This window comes from Pelophylax lessonae, assembly GCF_965119305.1.
Source record: "Pelophylax lessonae genome assembly, chromosome: 10".
NCBI lineage: Eukaryota > Metazoa > Chordata > Amphibia > Anura > Ranidae > Pelophylax > Pelophylax lessonae.
Genome location: NC_138777.1, coordinates 83,179,421 through 83,206,546, shown reverse-complemented (window position 1 = coordinate 83,206,546; position 27,126 = coordinate 83,179,421). Strand labels below are relative to the sequence as shown.

The 27,126-nt window shown below is 44.3% G+C and overlaps 1 protein-coding gene across 1 annotated transcript in view; it reads right to left on the bottom strand.

Annotated features, from left to right (window-relative positions):
- LOC309565958 (mucin-2-like) overlaps window positions 1–27,126 on the bottom strand; it is a gene marked incomplete at its 3' end in the record, with an annotated part of 251,710 nt that overhangs the window by 199,766 nt on the left and 24,818 nt on the right. Inside the window, exon 2 of the mRNA XM_082270986.1 lies at window positions 17,741–17,803. Coding sequence (XP_082127112.1) covers window positions 17,741–17,803 — 63 coding nt within the window. The remainder of the gene's footprint in view (window positions 1–17,740; window positions 17,804–27,126) is intronic.

Genomic DNA, 27,126 nt, shown 5'->3' with positions numbered 1-27,126 from the left:
CTTTTTTATTGACTGTTCATATTGTTTCCAGCTCATAAGTCGGTGACCTTCAGCTCAAGAGTGCAGTGCCTATCAACCTCACCAAACTCCACCTTCCTCCAGACTTTCCTGTGGAAACTCATCAAAGCGTGAGTACCTTCATTTTTTCTGCACCAACTTATAAATCTCCTGACCATGCCACTCACAATACTATCCATAAATGCCAGAGGTTTGAATCACCCGGCTAAAAGGAAATCATTGTGGAACACTGCCACCTCTCATCATAGCGAATTCCTCTGCGTACAAGAGACTCACTTCTCTCCAGCCCCACTACCATACTGCCACCATAACAAATTTCCCCACATCTTCCATTCGTGTTTCACCGCCAAGAAAAGGGGTGTAATGATTGCGGTCAAAGACTCTGTGACCTTCCAAAAACACCACTTGATCACTGATGTGGATGGCCGCTATCTTATACTTGTATGTACGATAAACAACATACAATACACAATCCTCAATGTGTACGTACCTAACCAACGTCAGATCCATTTTCTTAACAAAGTCCTCGAAGAAACTGCCAAAGTCCAACAGGGACATCTAATCATCTGTGGGGACTTCAATCTGGTTCCTGGTGCAGACTTGGACTCTACTGCTCCATCCAAACGGCACGAGTCTCGTCTGAAAAAGCTACTTCATTCACACGATCTCCATGACGCATGGAGGTGTCATCATGCTGAAGAATGCGACTATACGTACTTCTCCCCGAGCCACAACACGTATTCCAGAATCGATCTTTTTTTGTTAGATAAATGGCTATTACAGAATGTTATTGCAGCTGAGATACACACTATTGCCTGGTCCGATCACGCCCCATTGACGTTAACTTTGTCAGACAAATCGTCCCGAAATTCCCACTTTGTTTGGCGTACAAACAATTTTCTACTCCAACAACCCCACATAGCTAACCATATCTCCGAACAACTTGAACAATTCTTTACCCAAAATCAGAACTCAGTGTCGGACCCGGCTGTAGTGTGGAATGCTCACAAAGCATTCGTGAGAGGACTGCTAATTCAGATCGGCTCTAGAGAAAAGAGGAAGAGGTCTGCACGTATGGACTCCCTTCTTTCTTCTATAGCCGCTCTGGAATCGACAAACAAAACCACACCAAATCACACTGTTCAGTCACAATTGTCTACCCTGAGACATGAGCTGCGATCTCTATTGCTGATGGACTTTGAAAAATTCCAGCGTAGATGTAGGGCCACGTCTTATTCTACCTCCAACAAAGCGGGGAAGCATATGGCACAGAGGATAAAGGGCCAGAGGGTTAAAACCAGGATCGAATACCTTCACCATCCAAATTCCTCCAAAAAGGTGTATAACCCACAAGACATAGCCAATGCATTTAGTGCGTATTACGAGACTTTGTACAACATCAAAGATGATGTGGGGACACATCAACCCTCAAAGGAGGAAATTGACACATTTCTTGGCAATATTTTTTTGCCTGCCCTGTCCGCAGAACAACTAGCATTCCTCAATGCCCCATTCACCATTCAAGATATCACCTCTGTCATAACAGCTTTGCCCTCAAACAAATCACCGGGTCCGGACGGGCTATCAGGAGAATATTTTAAATGCTTCCACTCCGTACTAACTCCTCACCTGCTCCCTGTATTTCTCCAGGCCGCCTCTTCTTCCTCATTTCCATCTGAAATGCTCCAGGCACTGGTCATCACATTGCCAAAACCGGGGAAAGAACCCATTTCCCCTCAAAACTTCAGGCCCATCTCCCTATTAAACATCGACACAAAAATATACGCCAAGTTACTTGCAAATAGGCTTCAAGTCATTCTCCCTTCCATTGTCCACCTAGATCAATCCGGGTTTACGCCACTCCGCCAAGCATCGGACGCTACCAGGCGACTGATCGACATCATCCATCATGCTGAAGTCTCTCGAACGCCTTCTCTGCTCCTATCCTTGGACGCGGAGAAGGCGTTCGATAGAGTCCATTGGGATTATCTCAAGGCGGTGTTACTTAACACTTTCATGGAACTATCTTATCAGCCATCCTAGCACTCTATTCAAATCCCTCAGCTAGAGTCTATACCTCCAGTATGCTCTCCCAGCCTTTTAACATCACCAATGGCACGCGGCAAGGGTGTCCCCTGTCCCCCTTAATCTTTAATCTTCTCATGGAACCTTTCGCTACCCACATTCGTTCTAACTCCCTTATTTCAGGCTTTCGAATCGGAACAAGCGACCACAGAATCAGCTTATTTGCAGACGATGTGGTGGTAATGCTCACTAATCCCACTATCTCACTAGCTGAAACATGTCGTGTCCTGAAATGGTTCAGCGATATATCATATTATAAAGTTAATGTGACCAAATCCATCATCCTCCTTGACCGTAACCTTGACCTGACCACTAAGACCATCCTTCAACAACAATTCCCGTTTTCATGGGCAGATCATTCCATTCCTTATTTAGGTATACAATTGACTAAAACGGTGAAATCCCTATTCAAATCCAATTACGCCCCCTTTCTCTCTCAAATGCGATCAGAACTTCAATCTCTCCAAACCCATGAATTCTCTTGGTCAGGCAGGCTTGCTGCGTTTAAAATGATGATCCTTCCCCAGCTCCTTTATCTGTATCGCACATTACCTATCCCCATACCCAACTCGTACTTCATGTCCTTACAGTCCATCCTAAGAACGTACATGTGGGTCCATAAAAAACCGCGTTGCGCTCATGCCATTTTAATCAAACATAGACTGGCAGGGGGGACTGGTCTTGTTGACTTTCGAGACTACTATTTAGCCACACTTGCTACTCAACTGAAAGACTGGTTCCGCTCCCCGCACACCACTAGCTGGGGCCAAATTGAATCTGTTCTAGCCTCCAGACTATCCCTACAAACTTGGCTACTAAGCGCCCCTTACTGTCCTGGTATGCCAACATCCTTCTCACCCCCGATGACAGCGTCGCTTATAGCCTTGCGTAAACTTCTGATATCGGACACCACGGCTCCTACGGCAATGACGCCACAGATACCCATAGAAGCCCTAACCTTGCTGACTCCTGATCTCTCCTTTAACGATTGGACCGCAAGTGGTATACTGACTCTACAACAACTTTTTCTTGACAGAAAGCTAAAATCCTTTACTACCCTGCAACATGATCACTGCCTACCCCCTTCAGCGCTTTTCACTTACCTCAGAGTTAAACACCTCCTATCCACCATCCCATCTCCTCTGTACAGGGTCTCGTGCCACATTTGGCACTTTATTAATAACCCTACTCCCTCCTCAAAGGGCATCTCCAAAATATACTCGGCCCTGCAGGACAAAACAACACTGATTAAATCTCGTCCATTTCTCCAATGGGATGCAGATCTCCACAGCTCATATACAGCATCTCAATGGCGGAATGCTCTTCACCACGCATACAAGTACACCAAATGCTCAGCTCTCTGGGAGCAAACGATTAAGATCACCCTCCGTTGGCACCTGACACCCTCTAAATTGGCCTCGTATTATCGCCTCTTCTCCCCTCTTTGTTGGAGAAACTGCGGGCAAATGGGTGATATATTTCATATTCTCTGGGATTGCCCTTGCCTCCGACCCTACTGGCGGAACATATTTAGAACACTTATGGAAGTTACAAACCTTACTATTACTATGTCCCCAGATCTCGCCCTGTTGAATTTCACTATTGAATCATATCCCTTGGCCTCCAGGCATATTATTACTCATGTGCTCCTGGCAGCGCGGCTAACGATTACTAGAAACTGGAAACAACGGTTGCCTCCTCAACCACGAGAAGTTCTGGACTTGGTCCAGACACACAGCTCCTATGAGCTCATTTTTTCCTCCAGTAGGGGAACTTATCAAAAGTCTCTCTCCTTGTGGCAACCCTGGCTACAGTGGTACAGCTCTCGCAATAGGAAGACTCCTCCTTAATGTTGGGCACGGCACACTATGCTAAGCTACAAATAGTACTTGTTACCTTTCTGTTAATTCCATGATGTTGACATTTCTTAAATTTCTACACTCTGTTACTTAGACCTTGATGGTTGACAATGTTACATGCTCGAAACTGTATGTTCAGTTCTGTTTGTTTCTTTTTTTTCTCTTGCATTGTATCATAAAACCTTTAATAAAAACATTGAACCATAAAAGAGCTTATATGTTAACCAATTTCCCCCAAAATTCACACAATAGAATTTTCGGCATAACATATTCTGAAAAAGTTCAGATCATTTGGTAAATCATACCAAAAGTTATTCACATTAAGCTATATTTTACATTCCTAAAATATTTATCGTAAACAGCTAAATGTAAAAAGAGCTTAACAAAACAAATTGTGCCTAAACCTCAATCAATTGCCTTGAAACCTTGCACAGCCTAAGTTTTAACTTTCCTAATCTATCCCAGAAGTTTCATGCAATTTGGTTTTCCACGAGGCAAACTAGGGACATTAAGTTTGTTTTTTTTGGGAGCTTAATGTGGCTTAACGTACAAAAAAAGAGCTTAGATGTTGACCAATTTTCCCCAAACTTCACACAATAGAAGACTCTATCTATGCCAACTTATTCTGAAAATGTCAAATCATTTGGTAAATCACATCAAAAGGTATTCACATTATGTTTTTATTATTAATTAAACAGGGAGGGAGAGAGAGAGAGGGAAGGGGATAGAGAGGGAAGCAGAGGGAGAGAGCAAGCAGAAGAAGGGGAGAGAGAGGGTGGTGAGGAAGAGAGAATGGGGAGAAATAGATGGGGAGAGGGAGATGGGCAAGAGGGAGAAAGGGGGAGAGAGACAGAGAGGGGAGAAAGAGGGGGGAGAGGGAGAGAGAGGAGACATCTAGCAAAGGGATCACTAAAGCCTCTCAGACTTCCCCGTACTCTCAGTTGTCAATGAAGGAAAAGAACGGCTGTTGGTGCAGGGGAGCAGAGGAGGCCGAACTTTCATGGAGGATATTACAGGTCTGTCAGCGTAGGATGTTCAGCTGCTTCTTTCAGCTGCTTATTCTGCTCAGGCTGCCTCCCCTCTGGTTACACTCTCTTGTTCCTCCAGCACAGAAGGCCATCCTCTGCCTCTCTCATCCTGGCTCCCCTACTCACTCACAGCTTTTAGACTCTTCCGGAATCCCTAGTCACTGTGAGCAGGGCGGAAGATGGAGGAGGTAGAGTAGCTAGGTAGAAGAAAGTTATAGCCTCCTGGCTGTGAATTCTGGGGCTTTGCATTTACATCACGGGCCAGTCCTAGCAACCAGTGATTTTATTGAGGGACATTGGGGAGTGGCTAGCAGAACTGGAAAGCTTGTCTTCGCATGGTACAGCAAACAGAGGATTCCAAGCCAGCTGCGATGTGGCCCCAATTCACAGGCAGCCGAGTTACAGACTCCCTTGGATGCAGGCTTTCAGAGCAGCCCAGGGGGGCTTTCATTACTTTGACACCACCTCCATGGGCAGTACAGCGCATGCAGTCTGTAAATCCTGGTCCGCCCGCTGCAGTAAGCAGGGATGGAAATACATCCCTGCTTTCTGGAGAACAGAATTACAGATGGGGCATACCAAGACTGGTGGCTGAGGGAATATGAGGCATAGCACCCACATTCTTACAAGCAGAAAACCACTGGGAATTAAGGGTTTGATATGAAAATCATCAGGCTATTTCTGAGCCACTCTGTTAAGAAGAAGATGGATTACATATTCAGCGAAGGCAGGAGATCAGCAACAAGAACATACCACTAAATATCAAAGAACATAATTGGTATTAGTAGCGCAGACGAAATATGGTCCGGGGTAACAATAAATTTATCCTATCAAAACCACAAAGATTGCACAGACCATCAGCTAGAATAGATCTGTGCAATCTTTGTTGTTTTCATGGGATAATTTTATTGTTGGCCCGGACCATATTTCGTCTGTGCTACTAATACCAGTTATGTTCTTTGAGATTTAATGGTGTTTTTCTAAAATGTTTTACCTTTAAGTAGCTGCAACTTGTCTGCGATTAGACATAATATTGAGGGATATTGTATTTTGTTTATCCTGAGCGCAGGGGACCATTGTATTTGTTTTTCTGTGGCATTTTTTATAGAAACAAGAACATGTAAAAATGTTTTTGCTGAGGTGGGCGTGGCCTGGCCGCAGAAGAAAATGGCCACTTGAACAAGGAGCTCCTCTTCTCCTCAGCTACATCCAGCCCCACATTGCAGCACTATTTCCTCCACGGCGGAGGCACAATGCACCCGACATCTCCCGGAGCATGATCCGGCAATGATCCCAATTGAGGGGATCACAAAGCTCCTAGACTTCTACATGAAGCCCACACAGCCGCAGACACAAGATGGCACGGACCATTACAGGGTCTCCCCTCCACCGCGTGCTCTACAACTGACCGAGGGGAATAGAGAGGCAGCCTCAGACATGGATGAGTCAGAGCCAGCAGCCACAGAAGCCTCTCCCTTTGACAGGGGTAAGCGCTCTGCCATCTAGCCTGAGCATTCTCCTATAAAGCCTCCACCAGTAAAGAAGCAGCATGGAGCTGAGGCTAGTAACATACAGCCTGACAGCCTCCTCACAGCCACTAGCAGTTTTTGCTGCTACAGACAGCCCTGCCTCAGAAATCACTATCAAAACCATGCTCCTTTCCCTGCAGGGTGATCTACACAGAGAATTCAGAGCCTCTATAAGCCAGCTTCATGACAGAGTTGACTATTTAGAAGAGCGCACTAATCATGTTGAACAACATATAACAACAGCCACTGCGGCTCATAAAACTATGGTTGACATACAGGACGAACACACTGACGCCATACACCAACTGCGCCTTAAAGTCGCAGAACTCGAGAACCGCTCTAGGTGGAACAACATTAGCCATTCTTCCGACTGAGATTGTCCCATATTTACATCAGCTCTTCTGCAAAATTTTCCCGACATTGTCTGCAAAGGACTTGCTCATAGATCGAGCCCATAGGAACCACAAACCGCAGCATCTTCCTGAATCCCTGCCTAAGGATATCCTGGCCTGAATTCATTTTTTCCACCCTAAAGAACACATCATGAGGGCAGCACGTACAATGCATACCCTGCCCGAACCGTTCATTAAAATCTCGCTCTACAACGACATTTCAGCCGCCACTGCTCAAGCTAGAAAATCATTCACAATGTGGTCACCTCGATCCTCATGAAACACAAAATTGCCTATAAATGGGGGTTCCCGACAAAGCCTGTCGTCACCTATCAATGGCAACAAATCTCTATCCTGACTCCCAAAGATGGGATCAAACAACTACATAGTTGGGGTATCTTACCAAGCTCGCTACTCAAAACACCCAACAATAAACCAACTGCCAAGATCCCAGCTGCCTGGGCCCCAAGAAATAAACCCTAAACCTTATATCCATTAACATTAAGGGAAATGCAGGTTGGCACACCTTCGATTCTGAATATCTCTTTCTCTTTGCTGGAGACCCCTACTCAATATAATGGAGAAGCCACCTCCTTGCTGTTTGACTGTCCTCCACCCCCTGTTATAGTGTGCAAAGCACACAACATACCCAATGTTTTTTCTTGTTTTTTTTTTCCTTTACGCATTGTTGTACCTGTTAGAAGGGTTTATTAAACAAAGCTGTACCACCTCTAACATATAAGTAGAGTCTCTGTAGATTACATTCTACTCAACTTACTGCTAATAAGTGAAATCTTTATTTGTTACCTGTTACTGTGATTGATCTGTTAAATTGATATTCAATACCTGTTTTGTGTACTTACCTGAGCCGTTTTGACATCATCCATGCCTGAAACTATGACGCTTAAAATTATTTCACTGAATGCAAAGGGCTTAAATAGCCCATTTAAGTGCTCCCTACCATGGAGAGAAGCAATCGCCCAATGCGCTGATCTTCTATGCATTCAGGAAACCCATTTTTCATCCGCAACCCACCTCAGTGCACCCACAAACCATACCCACAAATATTTCACTCGCATGCTCACAAGAAAGTGAGAGGAGTTATGATTGCAGTCTGCTCTTCTGTGTCACTTACTGTAGCACATGTAAAATAATACCCATCAGGCAGGTATCTAATCCTATCAGCCTCCTTCAATAACAAACCCCTAGTAATAGTGAACATATACGCCCCTAACACCCACCAAATATCCTTCTATAAAGCTATTAGGCAAAAGATCCAACACTATCCCAAAGACCAGATTGGTCTGTGTGGAGACTTTAACGAGATAATAGATCACACACTTGAGTCAACACCTCTGCTACAAAGGTCAACAGCCCTATCATCATTTATGTCTTTAGAAGATCTCTATGACCTCTGGAGATGTCAATACGGCACAGAGAGGGACTTTACCTTCTACTCACACTCTCAGAGATCCTACTGCAGAATTGACCTGTTCCTGACCTCTAAAATTCTCCTTCAAGCTATATCTACTTCTACAATTGGTGTGATCTCATGGTCTGACCATACCCCAACATCAATCACGCTTGTCTTATCATCCTCAGCCAAATCACACAAACTTTTGAGATTAAATCCCTCCCTTCTTACTGGTATAGAAAAACAGGGAGCAGGTTGGTTCTGCGATTAGAGATTTCTTCAACCTTAACTTTGGCTCAGTCTCTAATCCTACCATCTTGTGGAACGCTCACAAAACTGTCATTAGTGGCACTTCATTAAGAATGGGAGCAAAGGAGAAAAGAAAGGCGGCGCTATCATGACCAAATTTCTCACCGATATAAGAATCCTCAAAACGCGCAACAAACAAAACCCATCAGAGAACACACATAATGAACTCCACAAACTCAGATCTGAATTGAGCTCATTCTTACAAAATGACTACGATTTCTACTTGAGAAGGCTGAAGCTCAGTTGGTACTCTCAAGGTAATAAGGCATGGAAATTGCTAGCACAACAGTACAAACGTAGAGCAGCACAAACTAAAATCCCCTACATGTTAGACCCCCAAGGTAAAAGGCTTCATAACCCTAAAGACATAGCCAACTGCTTTAGTTCTTTCTACTCCAAACTTTATAACCTAAATCTTTCCCCAATGGAGCCTAAACCCAACCACGTACAGATTCTGAACTTTTTCTCTCCCATGGATCTCCCTTACCAGGCCACAGAACTTGCTCAACTTTCTCAATACCAGAAGTCCTCACGGCTATTAAAGATCTTCCCCTACAGAAGGCCCCAGGCCCAGATGGTTTTAGCAATGACTACTACAAACTCTACAGCAACCAACTGGCACCCCATCTCTGTGAGTCCTTTAATAGATTCCTAGAGACCAGAGACATCCCACCAGAATCCCTGGAAGCCATCATAACCACAATACACAAAGCAGGCAAATCCCCACATGACCCAGCTAACTATCGCCCCATCTCCTTATTTAACCACTTTACCACCGGAGGATTTTGCTGTCTTACGTCTGGGCCAGTTTTTGTGATTCGGCACTGTGCAACTTTAACTGACAATTGCGTGGTCATGCAACGCCGTACCCATCTGAAATTTACGTCCTTTTTTTCCCACAAATAGAGCTTTCTTTTGGTGGTATTTTATCACCTGTGCAATAGTTACTTTTTGCGCTATAAACAAAAAATAGCGACAATTTTGAAAAATAACAATATTTTTCACATTTTTTTATATGAAATTCCCCCCCAAAAAAATGTAAAAATCAAAATTTTTTATCATTTTAGGCCAATTTGTTTTCTGCTACATATTTTTGGTAAAAAAAATCGCAATAAGCGTATTTTGATTTGTTTGCGCAAAAGTTATTGCGTTTACTAACTAAGGGAAAGATTTCTGTCGTTTTTGGTGTTTTTTTTGTTAACGAGTAATGGCGGCGATCTGCGATTTTTTTTGCGGGACTGCGACAATGCGGCGGACAGATCGGACCCTTGACTGACATTTTTGACACTTTTAGGGGTACCAGTGACATTACTACAGTAATCAGTGCTATAAATATGCACTGTTACTGTAAAAATGACACTGGCAGGGAAGGGGTTAATTTTATTCTAGAGGGAGGGGTTAATGTATGCCTGGTGCTTACTGACATGTGTGGGGGGAGGTGACTGAGTGACACAGGGACAGATCGCAGGTTCAGCTATGCTGAACCCTGCAATCTGACACTGCCTGTCAACTTAGGAGATCCGCCCGCTTTGTTTACACAAGCGGGCGGATTTCCAGACTCGATTCCCCGACGATCGGGGAAGAACAGCGGCGATCGCCGCTGCTCCTCCCCTGGCCCGACTCCCGCTTTGACTGAATACAGCGGGAGCGAGCCCCCAGGGGCGCGCGCGCGCCTCTGAGAGAGGGGAATGTCTGGCAACGTAGGTCTACGTCGCCAGATGTTATCGAACCACTTTGCCGCAGTAGAGCTCTAGTGAGCAGCGGTAAAGTGGTTAACACAGACCTCAAAATATACGCCAAATTAATTGCCACTCGCTTGGCCAGGCATTTGAACCAACTGATACATATTGATCAGGTGGGATTTATCCCCGTAGACAAGCCTCAGATGGCACTTAATTATTTGTATGTAGACCTTATCCACTGGACCGAACATCATTGAACGCCTTCTCTGCTGATCTCACTTGATGCAGAGAAGGCATTCGATAGAGTCCACTTTGGATATCTGGAAGCCATCTTACAAAAATTTGGTATAGAGGGCAAACTATTACAAGCAATAATGGCCCTTTATACCAAACTGAGCACTAGAGTAAGCACGTTAGGAGTACTTTCTGACGTGTTCACAATCTCCAGCGGTACGTGACAATAGTCACAGAACCCCTAGCAAACGCAATTCGATCTAACCCCCTTATTACCAGTATACAAGTAGGAGACACACACCACAAAATTGGTCTCTACGCTGACGACATCATAATTGCTCTCACCGAACCCCTGAAAGCTCTGCCCCCGTTATGCCAAACCCAAACTAAACTGACTTTAGTGAGATCTCCCTCTACAAAATAAACCATTCTAAATCCTCCATGATAGGAGTAGCACTCTCACTGCCAACTAAATCAGATATATCCAAACTTCCTCCTTTCTCCTGGGCCCCCTCCTCAAATTTGACATATCTAGGCATCCAGCTCACATCCCCCCTCCTCAACTCTTTCTGATGTAGAGCAACTAAACCTCTCTGCTCTACATCAGAAACTCCATGCTGTCAGCTCATCTATGGTTAATGGGAGGACATTTTGAGCTGGACGTATAGTTAGGCTATGTTCCTCCTCCCACACATCCTTTATTTCTTCAGGGCTTTACCACTCCCATTACTTATAGCCAACCTTGACAAAATCCAACAATCTATAAACTCCTTTATTTGGGCAGCCCACAGGCACCGACTAAAAGCCTCTCTTCTGAACGCTCCTACAGGTTTTATGGGCCTGGGTGCTCCCAACATCAAGAAGTACTACAAAGCAGTACTCCTAAACCAAGCAAAGCAATGGTGGCCAACCAACCCCACCACATCTTGGCTTCAAATTGAAACTACGGCACTAGGCTTGGCCCCACACCTGCTACTGGCAGATATCTGGGGGGACTTTCGCCCCCCCCCGCTCTTTTCTGCCCATCATCAATGCTACCACATCAGTATACACCAAACGCATATTGGAATACATCACAACGCACTTTTGCTTCTACCATTCCTGTCTCTACAACTACTCTCTCCGGATCTAACCATTCAACACTGGTCCAAGGCAGGATTATTGTCCATTGGAGATCTTTTCTGTGACCAAACCCTCACAAACTTCCAACAACTGTCCAACACTTATGGTTTATCAAGTAAAGACCTTTGTATTTTCCTCAGGATAAGACATATACTTTCCAAGCTCACCACTACATCTAAAAAACCTCAAAGGACCTGCTCTCATTTCACCTTTCTTCTACTACCAATGGTAAAGGAATCTCCTTCCTATATCAACTCCTATCCAGGCCAATGACCATAGACAAGCACTCCAATATGAGATACTGGGAATCAACCCTCCAAATCTCCCTATCGACAGAAATGTGGAACCAAGCCTATCAAACCAGTTATAATACTTTTTTCTAATTGCGTTTGTTACTCTTTGTAGTTGTAGTATCGCTGCAGAACCGCTCACCAGTCACAATGCTGCACAATACAAATCCACTATACTAAGCTTTCTATATTAGAAAGTATATTATAAGTGTATTACACCCCTATATATTGCACACCAAACAATAGTACACCTATACCAGTCCTTTGTGGACCTATTAGCTAGCGATTTGTGTCACTAACAGTCTGTCCCTGCTTCACACAGCAACCTCTCTGACTACACTGACAAAAGACAGAATGTAAAATGTCAAGCCAGATCAGGTCTATTTATAAGGTAAGGGGTATGTCCATGTGCTGAAATGTCTCAATTGGCTGTCCTGTACCACCTGATGGATGTGTCATGGGTCAAAGTTCTTCACAATGTAAAATAATATGGCAGTAGCGAATATCGCCATATGTTTGCATGTTCGGCGAACAGCGGACTAGCAAAGTTTGCTGCAAACCGCAAGGCCATCTCTATCCAGGACTGTTTCATTTTGATGAAAGCCAGCTGGTTAACAGAGTCTGTGGACATACACACTCTTTTGTCTGTCACAAAACCTCCAGCAGCACTGAACGTCCGTTCAGAAAGCATGCTGGAAGCAGGAAAGCCCAGTAGCTCCATTGCATATTGAGCAAGTTCTGGCCAGTGGTTCATCCTCAAGACCCAGTAAGCCAGTGGATGCGCAGCTGGAAAGGTCTCCAGGTCTGCTCTTGCACCTAGATAATCATGCACCATATGATGGAGACGCTGGCGATGGTTGCTTAAACCTAACAGCCCTGGGTGCTGCTGAGGCATTGGTCAGCCGGCCGCCTTCTTCACCGCTCCTCCTTTGGCTGAATGATGCCTCAGAAACACGTCTGGAGAATGTTGACCTCCCAGTGTCTGGAAAGGCGGTACACAATTTTTTTTTCAAGGCCTCCTCAAGATTTTTCATCCACTGCTCCCTCTGCGAAGGCAGGATGAGCTCTGCAACTTTACCCTTATAACATGGATCAAGAAGGGTTGCCAACAAGTAATTATCCCTCTCCTTGATAGCACAAATCCTCGGGTCCTTTCGCAGGCTTTGCAGAATCATGGAGCCCATGCAAAGTAAGTAGGAGGAGGCATGAGCTTCTGAGTCATCTGGGTCACTAAGGATGACATTGTCAGCAGGAGCAACCTCTCCCCAACCACGTACAACTCCTGGGGTTTCTGGGGAATCAAAACCATCCCTTGAAGAATGCTGTATGCTATGCTCTTCCTCTTCCACCATGCTGCCGAAATCCTCATCCTCCTCCTCCTCTTCCTACTGTGTCTTTTGTGGCCCTGCAGGAATGATGCATCCTTAATCAAAAGCCACTGGTGTGGCGAAAAAAAAGCCAAGCTCCCCTGACCCTGTTCTTGTGCCATACTTACACAGGTACTCATTGATGGCCCTCTTCTGCGTTTGATGGCCCTCTTCTGCGTGTGCACCTACTGCAGCATTGCCAACGTTGAGTTCCACTTGGTGGGCATGTCACAAATGAGGCGGTTGATGGGCAGGTTGGATTCCCCATGAATGACAGATAAGCGAGCACTGGCATTGAACGAACAGCGGAAATGGCCAAAGACTTTTCTTGCCTGCCTCAGGAGATCTTGGAAGCCCGAATATCTGGTCAAGAAACACTGCACCACAAGATTCAGAACATGTGCCAAGCATGGAACATGTGTCATGTGTCCCTGTCGGAGGGCGGAGAGAAGGTTGGTGCCATTGTCGCATACAACCATTCCTGGTTCAAGCTGTTATGGCGTCAACCATCTCTGAGCCTGCCGCTGCAGAGCTGACAGAATCTCTGCACCGGTGTGACTACTATCCCCTAGACAGACCAGCTAAAGCACAGCATGGCATCTTTAAGCCTGACTGCTTGCGTAGCCCCTTGAATGCTTAGGGAGCATTGCTGCTGCAGAGGAAAATTGAGCAGAAGAGGACATGGAGGAGTAGGAGGTAGTGGGGTAGCCAGATGTGGCAGAACCAGCACCAGCTTTTTGGAGGCATGGTGGCAAAACAAGCTGCAACACCGAACCCTGTCCTGCATCCTTCCCAGCTGCCAGCAGAGTTACCCAGTGGAGAAATGTAACATCACTGTCCATGCCTGCTGGACCAAGAGTGCACCTTCCTGCTGACTGCTTTGTCCAACGAGGCCAAAACACTACCTTCCACATGACGGTAGAGAGCCAGAATGGCCTTTACGTGAAAAGAAAAGCCTTTTTGGGACCTGCCACTGTGGTGCAGCACATTTCACAAATTTGCGAAAGGGAGCCGAGTTTACCAGCTGAAAAGGCAGCGACTGTAATGCTAGCAATTTGGCCAAGCTAGCATTAAGACGCTGAGCATGTGGATGGCTGAGACAATATTTCTTTCTACGGTTCAGCAACTGGGTACTAGTGAAATTTGCCTGCTGCTCAAATAAAGCGGTGGTGTACTGCTAGCAGATTGGGTGCAAGTCTCTGTGCATTCATTGCTATACCATCATCCCTCCCAATGCAGGTATTTGAGAAGACATTAGGTATAGGGTTAGAGATCACAGATGAGGAGCAAGGTACAGTATGCTTGTTTTGATCTTGTGGCTCTTTCAGGTGCTGTTGCCAATGGACTGCATGGCAGGTCATCATATGCCTTGTCAAGCATGTAGTGCCCATGCAGCTGGTGTTCTTGATCCACTTCAGACAGATGTTGCAAACAGAAACGCTGTGGTCTACTGAACATGTGCTGAAAAAAGCCCACACTAATGAACTTTTTGGGAGTCCGTGGGGAGTTTGCAGCAACCTGCACCTGTGGAGCTCTGTGCTGTGACGCAATAGGTTAGCTACTGCTATGGCAGCCCCTGGAGCACATTCTGCCTCATTGGAGTTGTGTGTCCTCCTCATCCTCCCCCTCCTCCTCCTCCATCTTTATCCTGTCAGGCACCCAAGTACAGTCAGTGGCCTCATCATCCCCTCCCTCCTTGTCACTGTAGCAAACTTGGCAATTTGCTTCAGCTGTGGCAACATGACTGCTGGTTTCTTGTCTGTCAATGTCATCCCCTCTCTCTAGACTCACGTTATTCCCTTCATCAACCTGGGAACCAACATTGCAGCTTTCAAATTGCTGCACATCCTCCAGCAGCATGTCACTGACACTATGATCAAATAGTTCAGGTGACTCCTCCGTGCATGATGATGAGGCGACTGAAGGAGTAGCTGTGGAGAAGGAGCCTGTGGAATGGCCCGCTTTGGCAGCTGCGGTGGAAGGCAAATTACTGTGAGCGTGGGTTTCAGAGGAAGAGGATGATGACGATGGCTTATTGATCCACTCCACCAACTCTTCCACATGTTGTGGTTGAATAGCACGGGCAGCACCGGAAATAAAGGACGGGCGTGCCCCACCTGCAGAGGATGCACTATGTCGACTGTGACCACCACTTTTCACAATGGACACAGAGGCTGCTTGCCCTCTTTTTGTGGCCTGTGAGCGTCGGCCTCTCCTTCGTCGGCCTTTCGGAAAGATGTTGATACAGATCAATATAGGGTATACGCAACTGACCAATAGATACTCAATGACCTGATATGATGTAATCTATAGACCTATAGATGATCTGTGCTGCTTATAGGATGTACCCAAGTGACCGATGAACAATACTCTTACTGATATCTGATGTAATCTATAATCCTATAGATGGATGAACTGTGATGCTTATAGTATTTTCCACAACTGACCAATGAACAATACTCTGACTGATATCTGATGTGATCTATAATCCTATAGGTATGTGATGCTTATAGAATTTTCCACAACTGACCAATGAACAATACTCTGACTGATATCTGATGTGATCTATAATCCTATAGGTCTGTGATGCTTATAGAATTTTCCACAACTGACCAATGAACAATACTCTGACTGATATCTGATGTGATCTATAATCCTATAGGTATGTGATGCTTATAGAATTTTCCACAACTGACCAATGAACAATACTCTGACTGATATCTGATGTGATCTATAGTCCTATAGGTCTGTGATGCTTATAGAAGTTTCCACAACTGACCAATGAACAATACTCTGACTGCTATCTGCTGTGATCTATAATCCTATAGGTCTTTTAATACTTATAGAATTTTCCACAACTGACCAATGAACAATACTCTGACTGATATCTGATGTAATCTATAATCCTATAGGTCTGTGATGCTTATAGAATTTTCCACAACTGACCGCTGAACAATACTCTGACTGATATCTAACGTGTTCTATAATCCTATAGGTCTGTGATGCTTATAAAATTTTCCACAACTGATCGATGAAAAATACTGTCAATGATATCTGATGTAAAGAAAGAAATCTCTCCTTGCCTGGAACACGTGCCTGACCCTCCCTACACTGCTAGGGATGAATCACTCACTGGCGCTGCACTGTCTGATATGATGTAAAGAAAGAAATCTCTCCCTGCCTAACACACGTACCTGGCCATCCCTACACTGCTAGGAATGAATCACTCACTGGTGCTGCACTGTCTGATATGATGGAAAGAAAGAAATCTCTCCTGCCTGACACACGTACCTGGCCATCCCTACACTGCTAGGAATGAATCACTCACTGGTGCTGCACTGTCTGATATGATGGAAAGAAAGAAATCTCTCCCTGCCTGACACACGTTCCTGGCCCTCCCTACACTGCTAGGAAGGAATCACTCACTGGCGCTGCACTGTCTGATATGATGTAAAGAAAGAAATCTCTCCCTGCCTTAAACACGTTCCTGGCCCTCCCTAGACTGCTAGGAATGAATCCCTCACTGGCACTGCGCTGTCTGATATGATGTAAAGAAAGAAATCTCTCCGTGCCTGACAAACGTACCTGGCCCTCCCTACACTGCTAGGAATGAATCCCTCACTGGCAATGCGCTGTCTGATATGATGTAAAGAAAGACATTTCTCCTTGCCTGACACACGTTCCTCGCCCTCCCTACACTGCTAGCAATGTCTCTGCACTGCCTGACAAACTCAAAAAAAGCTACTCTCTCCCTGCCTCACACGCGTGCCTCTCCCTGTCTCATCGCCCGCACAATGACACTACACGCTGCGGCTGCGCAAGCAGCCTTTATGTAGTGCGGGGCGTGTACTTGACCCCTGAGCCATGATTGGCTAAAGGCAGCCTGCCTTTAGTCCAATCATGGCAGAGATCATTTGATTGGCCAAAGCATGAGGTCAGGGTGCATGCTTTGGCCAATCACATAACGCGTGGCATGTGCACAGTGCATTAAGGGGCGGGCGCTCACATTTCCCACAAAGAGGCACATTTGCTCGACTCGAACGCGAAGCTCATCCCTAACCATCTCCTATTGCATGTCTACACTCTCTGACAGCTGTTTGTAGCGTTACATTCATGGAATATCATTGGTTCTTGAGGGCCCCTATATCATTAAAGTTGACTTAAGTTAACTTCCACTGTTTTAATTAATTCCCACTTTGTTCTAAAAAATAAAAAAGAATATCAAGTTTCCACTTCACACCAATTTTTATAAGGAACAGGGTCCCTTTAAACAATTCAAAATATTACACAACTTCCTCTTGAGAGATAAACAGGAGACTGAACTGTACCTGAATACGCAAATCAAAATACAAATCAGGCATTTCCGCAATAGCAACATTAACCCTGAAGGAAAATTGAAAATCATTCTTACCACGCAATGCATGAAAAAGATAGTCAGTATCAGACGAAGAAACCACAAGTTCTGAAAAATAACCTGTAAAAAAATTATATATGAAAATTGTATTAGTATAGATAAATCATTTTCATAATTATCTCTTTGTTTTTCTAACTGTTGGAAGAAATATGTTGAATATCACACACAGCAGAGAAGGTGGAAGTAAAGAAGTAAAGCAAACTGGCTGATCAAGTAAAACATGAATGTTAGATTAAAAATATTAATGTTGACTAAAATGATTAGTTAATTATAGAATAGCTCTGACCTTTTCTTTTGTTTATGATATTCCTTACCAGAACGTAGAGTTTTTTTCTTTAAAATGTTGAATATTTAAATATTGAATTTTACATACATCTAGGTTCTTATTTGTAGTCTAAAAAAATAGTTTGAATCATTACTTAAAGAGGAGCTTCAGTCAGATGTGCAAAAATTAAAAGTCAGCAGCTACAAAAACTTTTAAAAAAAGGACACTTACTTATCCAAAGGATCCAGTGCTGTCCTCGACCGAGCTGTTTTCTTTACCAGTCTTTGGTCACTGGCACTGGCATGTTAACTGTCGGCAGCTGGCTGTGACTGCTTACAGCCAGCTGCTCACTGCACATGCTGCGCATTGTGAATGGACCAGCAGCCTTCTGGGACCTGTGATGTGTCCCAGAAGGTTGCGGGTGTCAGTGTCACCTGCGGGAGCAAGTGATGGGGAGTGCACCACAGAGGTTGTGAACCCAATGGCTGACTACAGAGGGTTGATGGTTCAGAGAAGCAGCTACACAGGGTCGCAGTCACGGTCCTGGACAGGGAGCTGAGCATAAGAATCCCCAGAGCAAGGAGTCTAAGAGCCAGCAGGTTTTCACCAGAGCCTCCACCAGAGGATGGACTTGGCTGCAGCTGACTCCAGGTCACAGCCCCCAGGGTCTCCCAGCTCATGCTCATGGCTTGCTCTGGTGGATGGAGAGGAAGCAGCAGTACAAGGCCACAAAGGATAGTCAGGAGAACAAGCCAAAGGTCAGGACAACAAGCAGACAGGGATGGTCAGAAGGACAAGCCGAAGGTCAGGGCAACAAGCAGACAGGGATGGTCAGGTAAACAAGCCAAATTTGGTACACAGAGATCAGACCTAGAGCACACGGCAAGAAACACTCACACAATGGGAAGCCGTCACACAATTGTTGCTCGGCAAAGATGGCTTGCAGTACGCGGGTTAATATAGTGTTTTCTGTAGAGGCTTGGGTGGAGCCATGCTGAGAGAAGATTATTAAAAACACACAGGTGTGAGATCACAGTCCCTAAAGCTGATACACAGAACAGAGAGGTAAGCAGACAGTCAGGGCATGAAATATTACTGCAGATTTATGACAGTGGGCAGGGGAATGGAGAACTTCCGCTCAGATTGCTCAGGAGGTGGAAGCGGACACCTGTCAAAACTAGGTATAAAATGTAATCCAAATGTTGCAGAGGAGGAGAGGAGGAAGAGAAGAACATCCCCTTTTGGGTAACATTCCTCCTTAACGTGTGGATTTCTGTCTCTCTCTTTAGCACTTTCTCTTTCTCCATCTATCCTGTTTGAATCATTCAGCTTGTTGATTTATATCTCTGTTCAGTGCTCTCTATCTCTGTAAAAATTGTGAGGCATTGGCTGACAAAACTGTAGTCGGTGTTATCTAGGTTTTTTGCATATGGCTTATGTTGAGAAAACAAACTTTCGGTTTTCCCAGAATCTTAATAAATTCTCCTCTGGGTCCTGGAAACTTTTAGGTCCACATCTTACATTGTAGCAGACCTTAGTCTGCACTGTTTACAGGCCTTTATATTTGAAAGCCGATTGATGCTCAGTGCAAGATTAGAGTCAGGGAACTTCCCACAACAGAGCTGGATCTGCCGCCCACACTAATGCAGCGACGCCCAGTGGCCTATTTAAACCAGCCTGCTCCAGCCATTAGTTGCTGGATGATCTTCAGCTTCCTGTTTCCTGCTTCCTGTGTTCCTGTTCCTGTTTACTTGGATTACCTGTTACCGACCTGGCTTGTCTCACCTGTCTTGTCTCTCCTCCTGGCTCCGACCACCGGCTTGTTTACCTACTCTGCTCCAGTCTGCTGTTCCCGTGTATGACCCCTGGCTTGCTCCTTCGGACTCCTCTACTGCTTGATGAACTGTGTTTGACCCTTTGGCTTGACCTTGACCTCGCTCTTGCCGCACGCCTGGCTACCTCCTCTGGTCACCTTCAATGCAACCTGCATTTCAGCACGTGCTACATGTCTACTACCACAGCAGTCACCTCTTCTCCGGAGCTTGCCGCAGCCGGCGACCCCTGTTCCTTTGGGCACAGAATTCCCTGTCTCCACCTGCAGGGATTCCTTGCACTTAGCCACAAGGGAAGCCCTCTCAGCACCTCGCCCTCTGATCAGGTACGTGATAATTAGAGAGATAAACAGTGATATCAACTGCCAAGTATATCAGTGCAAATAAAGAAAGACTCTCCAAATTTACCATATTAAGCTAGCAAAACCCTGGAAGAATTGGGAGTCTAGCTCGTAAGAAAGTACCTTAAAGTATTTCCAGAAATAGGTATGCCAGAGATTACAACAGGGGTCTCCAAACTTTCTAAACAAATTGCCAGTTTACTGTCCTTCAGACTTTGGGGGGGGGGGAGAAACCATGGCCAGTGATAGTAGAAAATGTCCTGGCATCAGAGGGAGTAAACAATGCCCCATGATTGGTATTAGAGGGAGTAATAATGCCCCATTGTTGATATCAATGGGAGGAATAATGCCCCATCATTGCTGTCAATGGGAGGAATATTCTGTCCAGTTCTGGTCGCCAGTCCTCAGGAGGGATGTGTTGGAGCTGGAGAGAGTCCAGAGAAGGGCAACTAAACTGATTAGGGGATTGGAGGACCTTAATTATGAAGAGTGTCTGCAATTGCTTGATTTATTCTCCCTGGAGAAGAGACGCCTGAGGGGGGACATGATAGCAATTTATAAATATCTCAATGGGGATCTCGGCATAGAAAAACAGCTATTCAGTCGAAGGGATTGCATGAGGACTCGAGGGCATACAATGCGATTAGAGGAGAAGTGTTTTAACCTCAGGCAACGTGGGGGGTTCTTTACTGTTAGGGCTACAAGATTGTGGAATTCTCTACCACAAGAGGTGGTTTCTGCGGGAAGTATGGTGGCTATGAAAAGACTCTTAGACGTACATCTCAAGGATCAGAACATTCAGAGCTACAGTGGGTACGGAAAGTATTCAGACCACCTTAAATTTTTCACTCTTTGTTATATTGCAGCTATTTGCTAAAATCATTTAGGTTCATTCTTCTTCCTCATGAATGTACACATAGCACCCCATACTGACAGAAAAACACAGAATTTTTGACATTGTTGCAGATTTATTAAAAAAGAAAAACTGAAATATCACATGGTCCTAAGTATTCAGACCCTTTGCTCAGTATTTAGTAGAAGCCCCCTTTTGATCTAATACAGCCAGGAGTCTTTTTGGGAAAGATGCAACAAGTCTTTCACACCTGGATTTGGGGATCCCCTGCCATTCCTCCTTGCAGATCCTCCCCAGTTCTGTCAGGTTGGATGGTAAACGTTGGTGGACAGCCATTTTTAGGTCTCTCCAGAGATGCTCAATTGGGTTTAAGTCAGGGCTCTGGCTGGGCCATTCAAGAATAGTCACGGAGTTGTTGTGAAGCCACTCCTTCATTATTTTAGCTGTGTGCTTAGGGTCATTGTCTTGTTGGAAGGTAAACCTTCGGCCCAGTCTCAGGTCCAGAGCACTCTGGAGAAGGTTTTTGTTCAGGATATCCCTGTACTTGGCCGCATTCATCTTTCCCTCGATTGCAACCAGTCGTCCTGTCCCTGCAGCTGAAAAACACCCCCACAGCATGATGCTGCCACCACCATGCTTCACTGTTGGGACTGTATTGGACAGGTGATGAGCAGTGCCTGGTTTTCTCCACACATACCGCTTAGAATTAAGGCCAAAAAGTTCTATTTTGGTCTCATCAGACCAGAGAATCTTATTTCTCACCATCTTGGAGTCCTTTAGGTGTTTTTTAGCAGGCTTTCATGTGTCTTACACTGAGGAGAGGCTTCCGTCGGGCCACTCTGCCATAAAGCCCCGACTGGTGGAGGGCTGCAGTGATGGTTGACTTTCTACAACTTTCTCCCATCTCCTGACTGCATCTCTGGAGCTCAGCCACAGTGATCTTTTGGTTCTTCTTTACCTCTCTCACCAAGGCTCTTCTCCCCCGATAGCTCAGTTTGGCCAGACGGCCAGCTCTAGGAAGGGTTCTGGTCGTCCCAACGTCTTCCATTTGAGGATTATGGAGGCCACTGTGCTCTTAGGAACCTTAAGTGCAGCAGAAATCTTTTTGTAACCTTGGCCAGATCTGTGCCTTGCCACAATTCTGTCTCTGAGCTCTTCAGGCAGTTCCTTTGACCTCATGATTCTCATTTGCTCTGACATGCATTGTGATCTGGAAGGTCTTATATAGACAGGTGTGTGGCTTTCCTAATCAAGTCCAATCAGTATAATCAAACACAGCTGGACTCAAATGAAGGTGTAGAACCATCTCAAGGATGATCAGAAGAAATGAAAAGCACCTGAGTTAAATATATGAGTGTCACAGCAAAGGGTCTGAATACTTAGGACCATGTGATATTTCAGTTTTTCTTTTTTAATAAATCTGCAACAATGTCAACAATTCTGTGTTTTTCTGTCAGTATGGGGTGCTATGTGTACATTCATGAGGAAGAAGAATGAACCTAAATGATTTTAGCAAATGGCTGCAATATAACAAAGAGTGAAAAATTTAAGGGGGTCTGAATACTTTCCGTACCCACTGTATGTGAGATGATTACAGCCACACACACCTACACAGGTTGAACTGGATGGACTATTGTTTTTATTCAACCTCACCTACTATGTAACTATGTAACTATGAATAGTGCCCCATCATTACTGTCAATGGGAGGACTTGTGCCCCATAATTAGTGTCAGTGGGAGTAACAGTGCCCTCATTGGTGACAAGGGAGGAATAGTGCCCCATCATTGGTATAAATGGGATTAATAGTGCCCCATGTTAAGGAGCGGTGCCAGGAAGCTGACGTCGTTAACAACTGATGAGCAATCAGCTGTCAATAGGTTTCCAAACTGACAGCTGAAAAAAAAAATGGTTAAAGAAAAAAAAAATCCTTTAAATATAGTGCCGGGGGGTTCCCTTAGTCTGTCTGTAAAGTTGGGCATCTTTAGCATGCATTAAACATGTTGCAGCAATGACATTTCTAAAGAAATGAAACAATTCAAATTCCATTTAAAATGACTCACGGTTGCAGTTGCCAGCTATTAAAAAATACAAGAAAAAAACAGCATGGGGTCACTCCCCCAGTCTAAATTAAAAAAACTGAGTTTTACACTCAGTCACTCCCATACAGTGTACACAAACCCTCCCCTCTGCATGTTTACATTATCATATGCAGATGAAATTGAATATAGAAACAGAATTAACCTGAACAAATTATCTATCCATCTGGACAGAACAATGTGAGGTCATTAAGATTTAACAATGAAACAGACAACCTTAACACAATCCACATCCCACCTCAATAGATAGACAATAGGACAAGACTGCCAATGACAGTCTGTCCGTCTCCTACAATGAAGTACATGGAATACAAATTGCTATGACTATTTAGGTGTCACAGACTTCATGGCAACAGGCTATACGTGTCACAGTGTAAAGTGGGATTAAATCTTCATATTTCTTGAGAGATATTGTTGATAAATATTACTCTCCCATTTGAAGTTATCCAAACCATTTTCTCAGTGTCACTTTAGTATCTGTCTTTCACTCCCAGTGACGGTGACTGAGTACCGTCACACCCATGCACTTGTTGGATGAGTTAATATAAAGGTTGGGTTCTGCCAAGTACATTACTCTCAAGCTTACGAAAGGGTAAGGGTAATCATGGCTCTGGCAGGACATTGTGCTGTGATTGGCCAAAGCATACAGGTAAGGTGCATGCTTTAGTCAATCATCAGCAATCAGTGCACTGCTACAGAGAGGTGTATTATGGGGTGCTCATTGACGGGCAAACTTCCTGCCGTGCGCCCCATTTGTTTGTGTGTTCTGTGAACACACGAACAGCTGATGTTCGATTTGAACTTATGTCAAATCAAACACAGAGCCCATCCCTAGTTAACCACTTTAGCCCCGGAGGATTTGGCTGCTCAATGACCAGGCCCTATTTTGCGATTCGGCACTGCATGACTTTAACGGACAATTGCGCGATGGTGCGACACTGTAACCAAATGAAATTGATGTCCTTTTTTCCCCACAAACAGAGCTTTCTTTTGGGGGTATTTGATGACCTGTGCGATTTTTATTTTTTGTGCTATAAACAAAAAATAGCGTCAATTTTGAAAAAATAACAATATTTTTCACATTTTTTTATATGAAATTCTCAAAAAAAATGTAGAAATCAAATTTTTTTTAACATTTTAGGCCAATTTGTTTTCTGCTACATATTTTTGGTAAAAAAAATCGCAATAAGCGTATTTTGATTGGTTTGCGCAAAAGTTATTGCGTTTACTATCTACGGGAAAGATTTATGTCATTTTTATTGGTTTTTTTTTAACTAGTAATGGCAGCGATCTGTGATTTTTTTTTTTTGCGGGACTGCGACATTGCGGCAGACAGATCGGACCCCTAACTGACATTTTTGACACTTTTAGTGGTCGACACTACTACAGTAATCAGTGCTATAAATATGCACTGTTACTGTAAAAATAATACTGGCAGGGAAGGGGTTAACTTTACTGGTGATCAAGGGGTTAGGTGTGTCCCTAGGGGCGTGATTCTAATGCTATATAGCAGGATCGCATAGCCTCTGTGATAATCTAAGGGAGAATGACAGACAGCTGTGTTTACATCAGCCGTCTATCTTTCTCCCTCTGCTGCGGGAGATTGCAAGTGGCCGCTGGTCACACGCGCTGGCTCCCCAGGGAATGAGCGGGGGCGGGAGCACGCCAGCGGTGGCGCGCGCTCACCCCCCACAGTGCCTGAGCGAGCGACATAGCTGTATGTCGCTTCATCCAGCAGCGGCAGAGTGCCACAGTATATGTACGGTGGGCGGGGCGGAAGTAGTATAGGACAAGGAAGGCTTTCTTTTTGGAAATATTGACCTGCAACAATGATTTTGTTGGCACTGTTTCTTTTTTTTGAGCAGTGTTAGTTTAACAATAAATAATTTTACTGCACATAAAAAGTGTGCATTTTATTCTGTAATGTGTCCTGTTTAAAACCACAATAAAATTATAATTTTGGTACAAAGCATTGCAAAGTAATTTACAAAAAGGGATGAACAAATGGTTCAGCCTGAGCATGAGTTTGGGGCAAACATTGGCTGTTTGCCGTTTGACAAACACCCAAATTATCAGGGCGTTCAACCGATTATCGGCCCACCGAACAACCACAATGCACTACATCACCGAACAGTGCATTGGAAGCCCTAATTGGCTGAAGCAATAATAGCTTTGCTCAATCAGGGCACATATATATATATATATATATATATATATATATATATATATATATATATATATATATACTATAAGTGATAGTAACAGCGCTTGCCGTTACAGTCATATAAAGATATACTAACAATAACAATCATATAAAAATTATTAAATGTGCAAAAAAATTCTTTGACATCAATAAAGTGCTCAAGTGTTCCAAAAAATCTCATAAAGTTACTAATCAAAGTGCTAAAAGTGCTCCAAAGGATCAAAAAAAAATGTACTAAAGTGCTTCAAGAAAAAAGGGTTGAGGTGCTTCAGAACAGATCAAGCGGTGCAGGATGCCTCACTCCCCTCCTTTATCCCCACTCACCAGAAATAATGGACCCTCAGCTATTTCAGTCTGAGGTCAATAAGGCCTATAGCTGGTGAGATGATAGCCAATTCACTTGCTGGATACCGCCACACCACCGCTGTACACTGGCTTGTTAAAGGATCTTTACGGACTCAAATGAAACGAACAGGTACCATAGTGAAGCCCATTTTATAAAATTTTATTGCGCAAATAAAATATTACTTACTAGAAGTAGATAAGATTTTGGCTTGTATCATAAAATGAGGCTCTTCTGGGAATCCCGTCTAGTGTGCATTCAAAAGAGGACAGGAAGTGATGTCAATGGTTCGGCCTTACCGGAAATACATCAACGCGTTTCACCCTACCCTCCAGGGCGTCATCAAAATTTTAATATTTCAATCAGGGCATATAGCACAGTTAGAGCCATAATTGGATGCTGTCATGATGGCTCTATCCAATCATGGCTCATTGCTCATAGTCCCACCCCACGCTATAAAAGTATTCTTTCAATAGCGGCCATTTTCAATGTGATATTGGCTTGGAGAGAGATAGAACAGGGCTCTATTCAGTGCTATTAGAGAGTTAGTGTGCTATAGTGTGCTATTCTGATTCTATTGTCAATGTAGAGTATCAGTTTAGTGTGAATCTAGTGATAGTTCAATCACTGTGAGTGTAGTACAACCATTCATTTTTACTTTAGTGTGAATTTAGTGATAGTTCAGTCAGCGTGAGTGTAGTGCGACCATTGATTTTTAATTTTTCCTTTAGTGTCACTTTAATGTAACTCTAGTCATAGTTCAGTCAGTGAGTGTAGTGATCATTCATTTTTACATTAGTGTCAGTTTATTTTGTCAGGGCAGGTTTTCTACAGTATGGTTCAGTGCGTTACTGCACGTTTAACGCAGTATATTTTGTGCATATCTCCATCCAGTTGGACAGACGATTACGGGAACGATGCTCTAAACATACCCAGAGCTTCCAAGCCACATGGTTGTTGCCAACAGTCCCAGGTCTAATCATTCCTACCCTGGTTCCTCAACCTTCTAGTTTGTCTGATGTGGAACCTATGCAGATTGGTCTACACCAACCCGCTCTGACTCCTGAAGAAAAGTAGCACAGATGACAGAATAATCTCTGTCTGTATTGCGGAGTAAGTAAGCCCCGTCAACCATCCCCTTCTTATCTCCAATAGTCTGGGACTCAATCCACTCACATTGTTCTTCCAATCTCATTGCAGGTGGCTGGAAAGGGAGTCAATCTGCGAGCAATCGTTGACTCTGGGGCCTGCAGTTGCTTCATAGACTTTAATCTTGCGAAAGACTTGCATATTCCTCTCAAACCGTAGGAGCAAAGACTTTATATACACTTAGCAGATGGCACTACCCCCAGCTCGGGACCTGTTACCCAGGAGACCATTCATATCTTAGCAACCACAGATACAGGTCACCAACAACTCCTCCGGTTCAATGTCATCAGGTCTTCCATA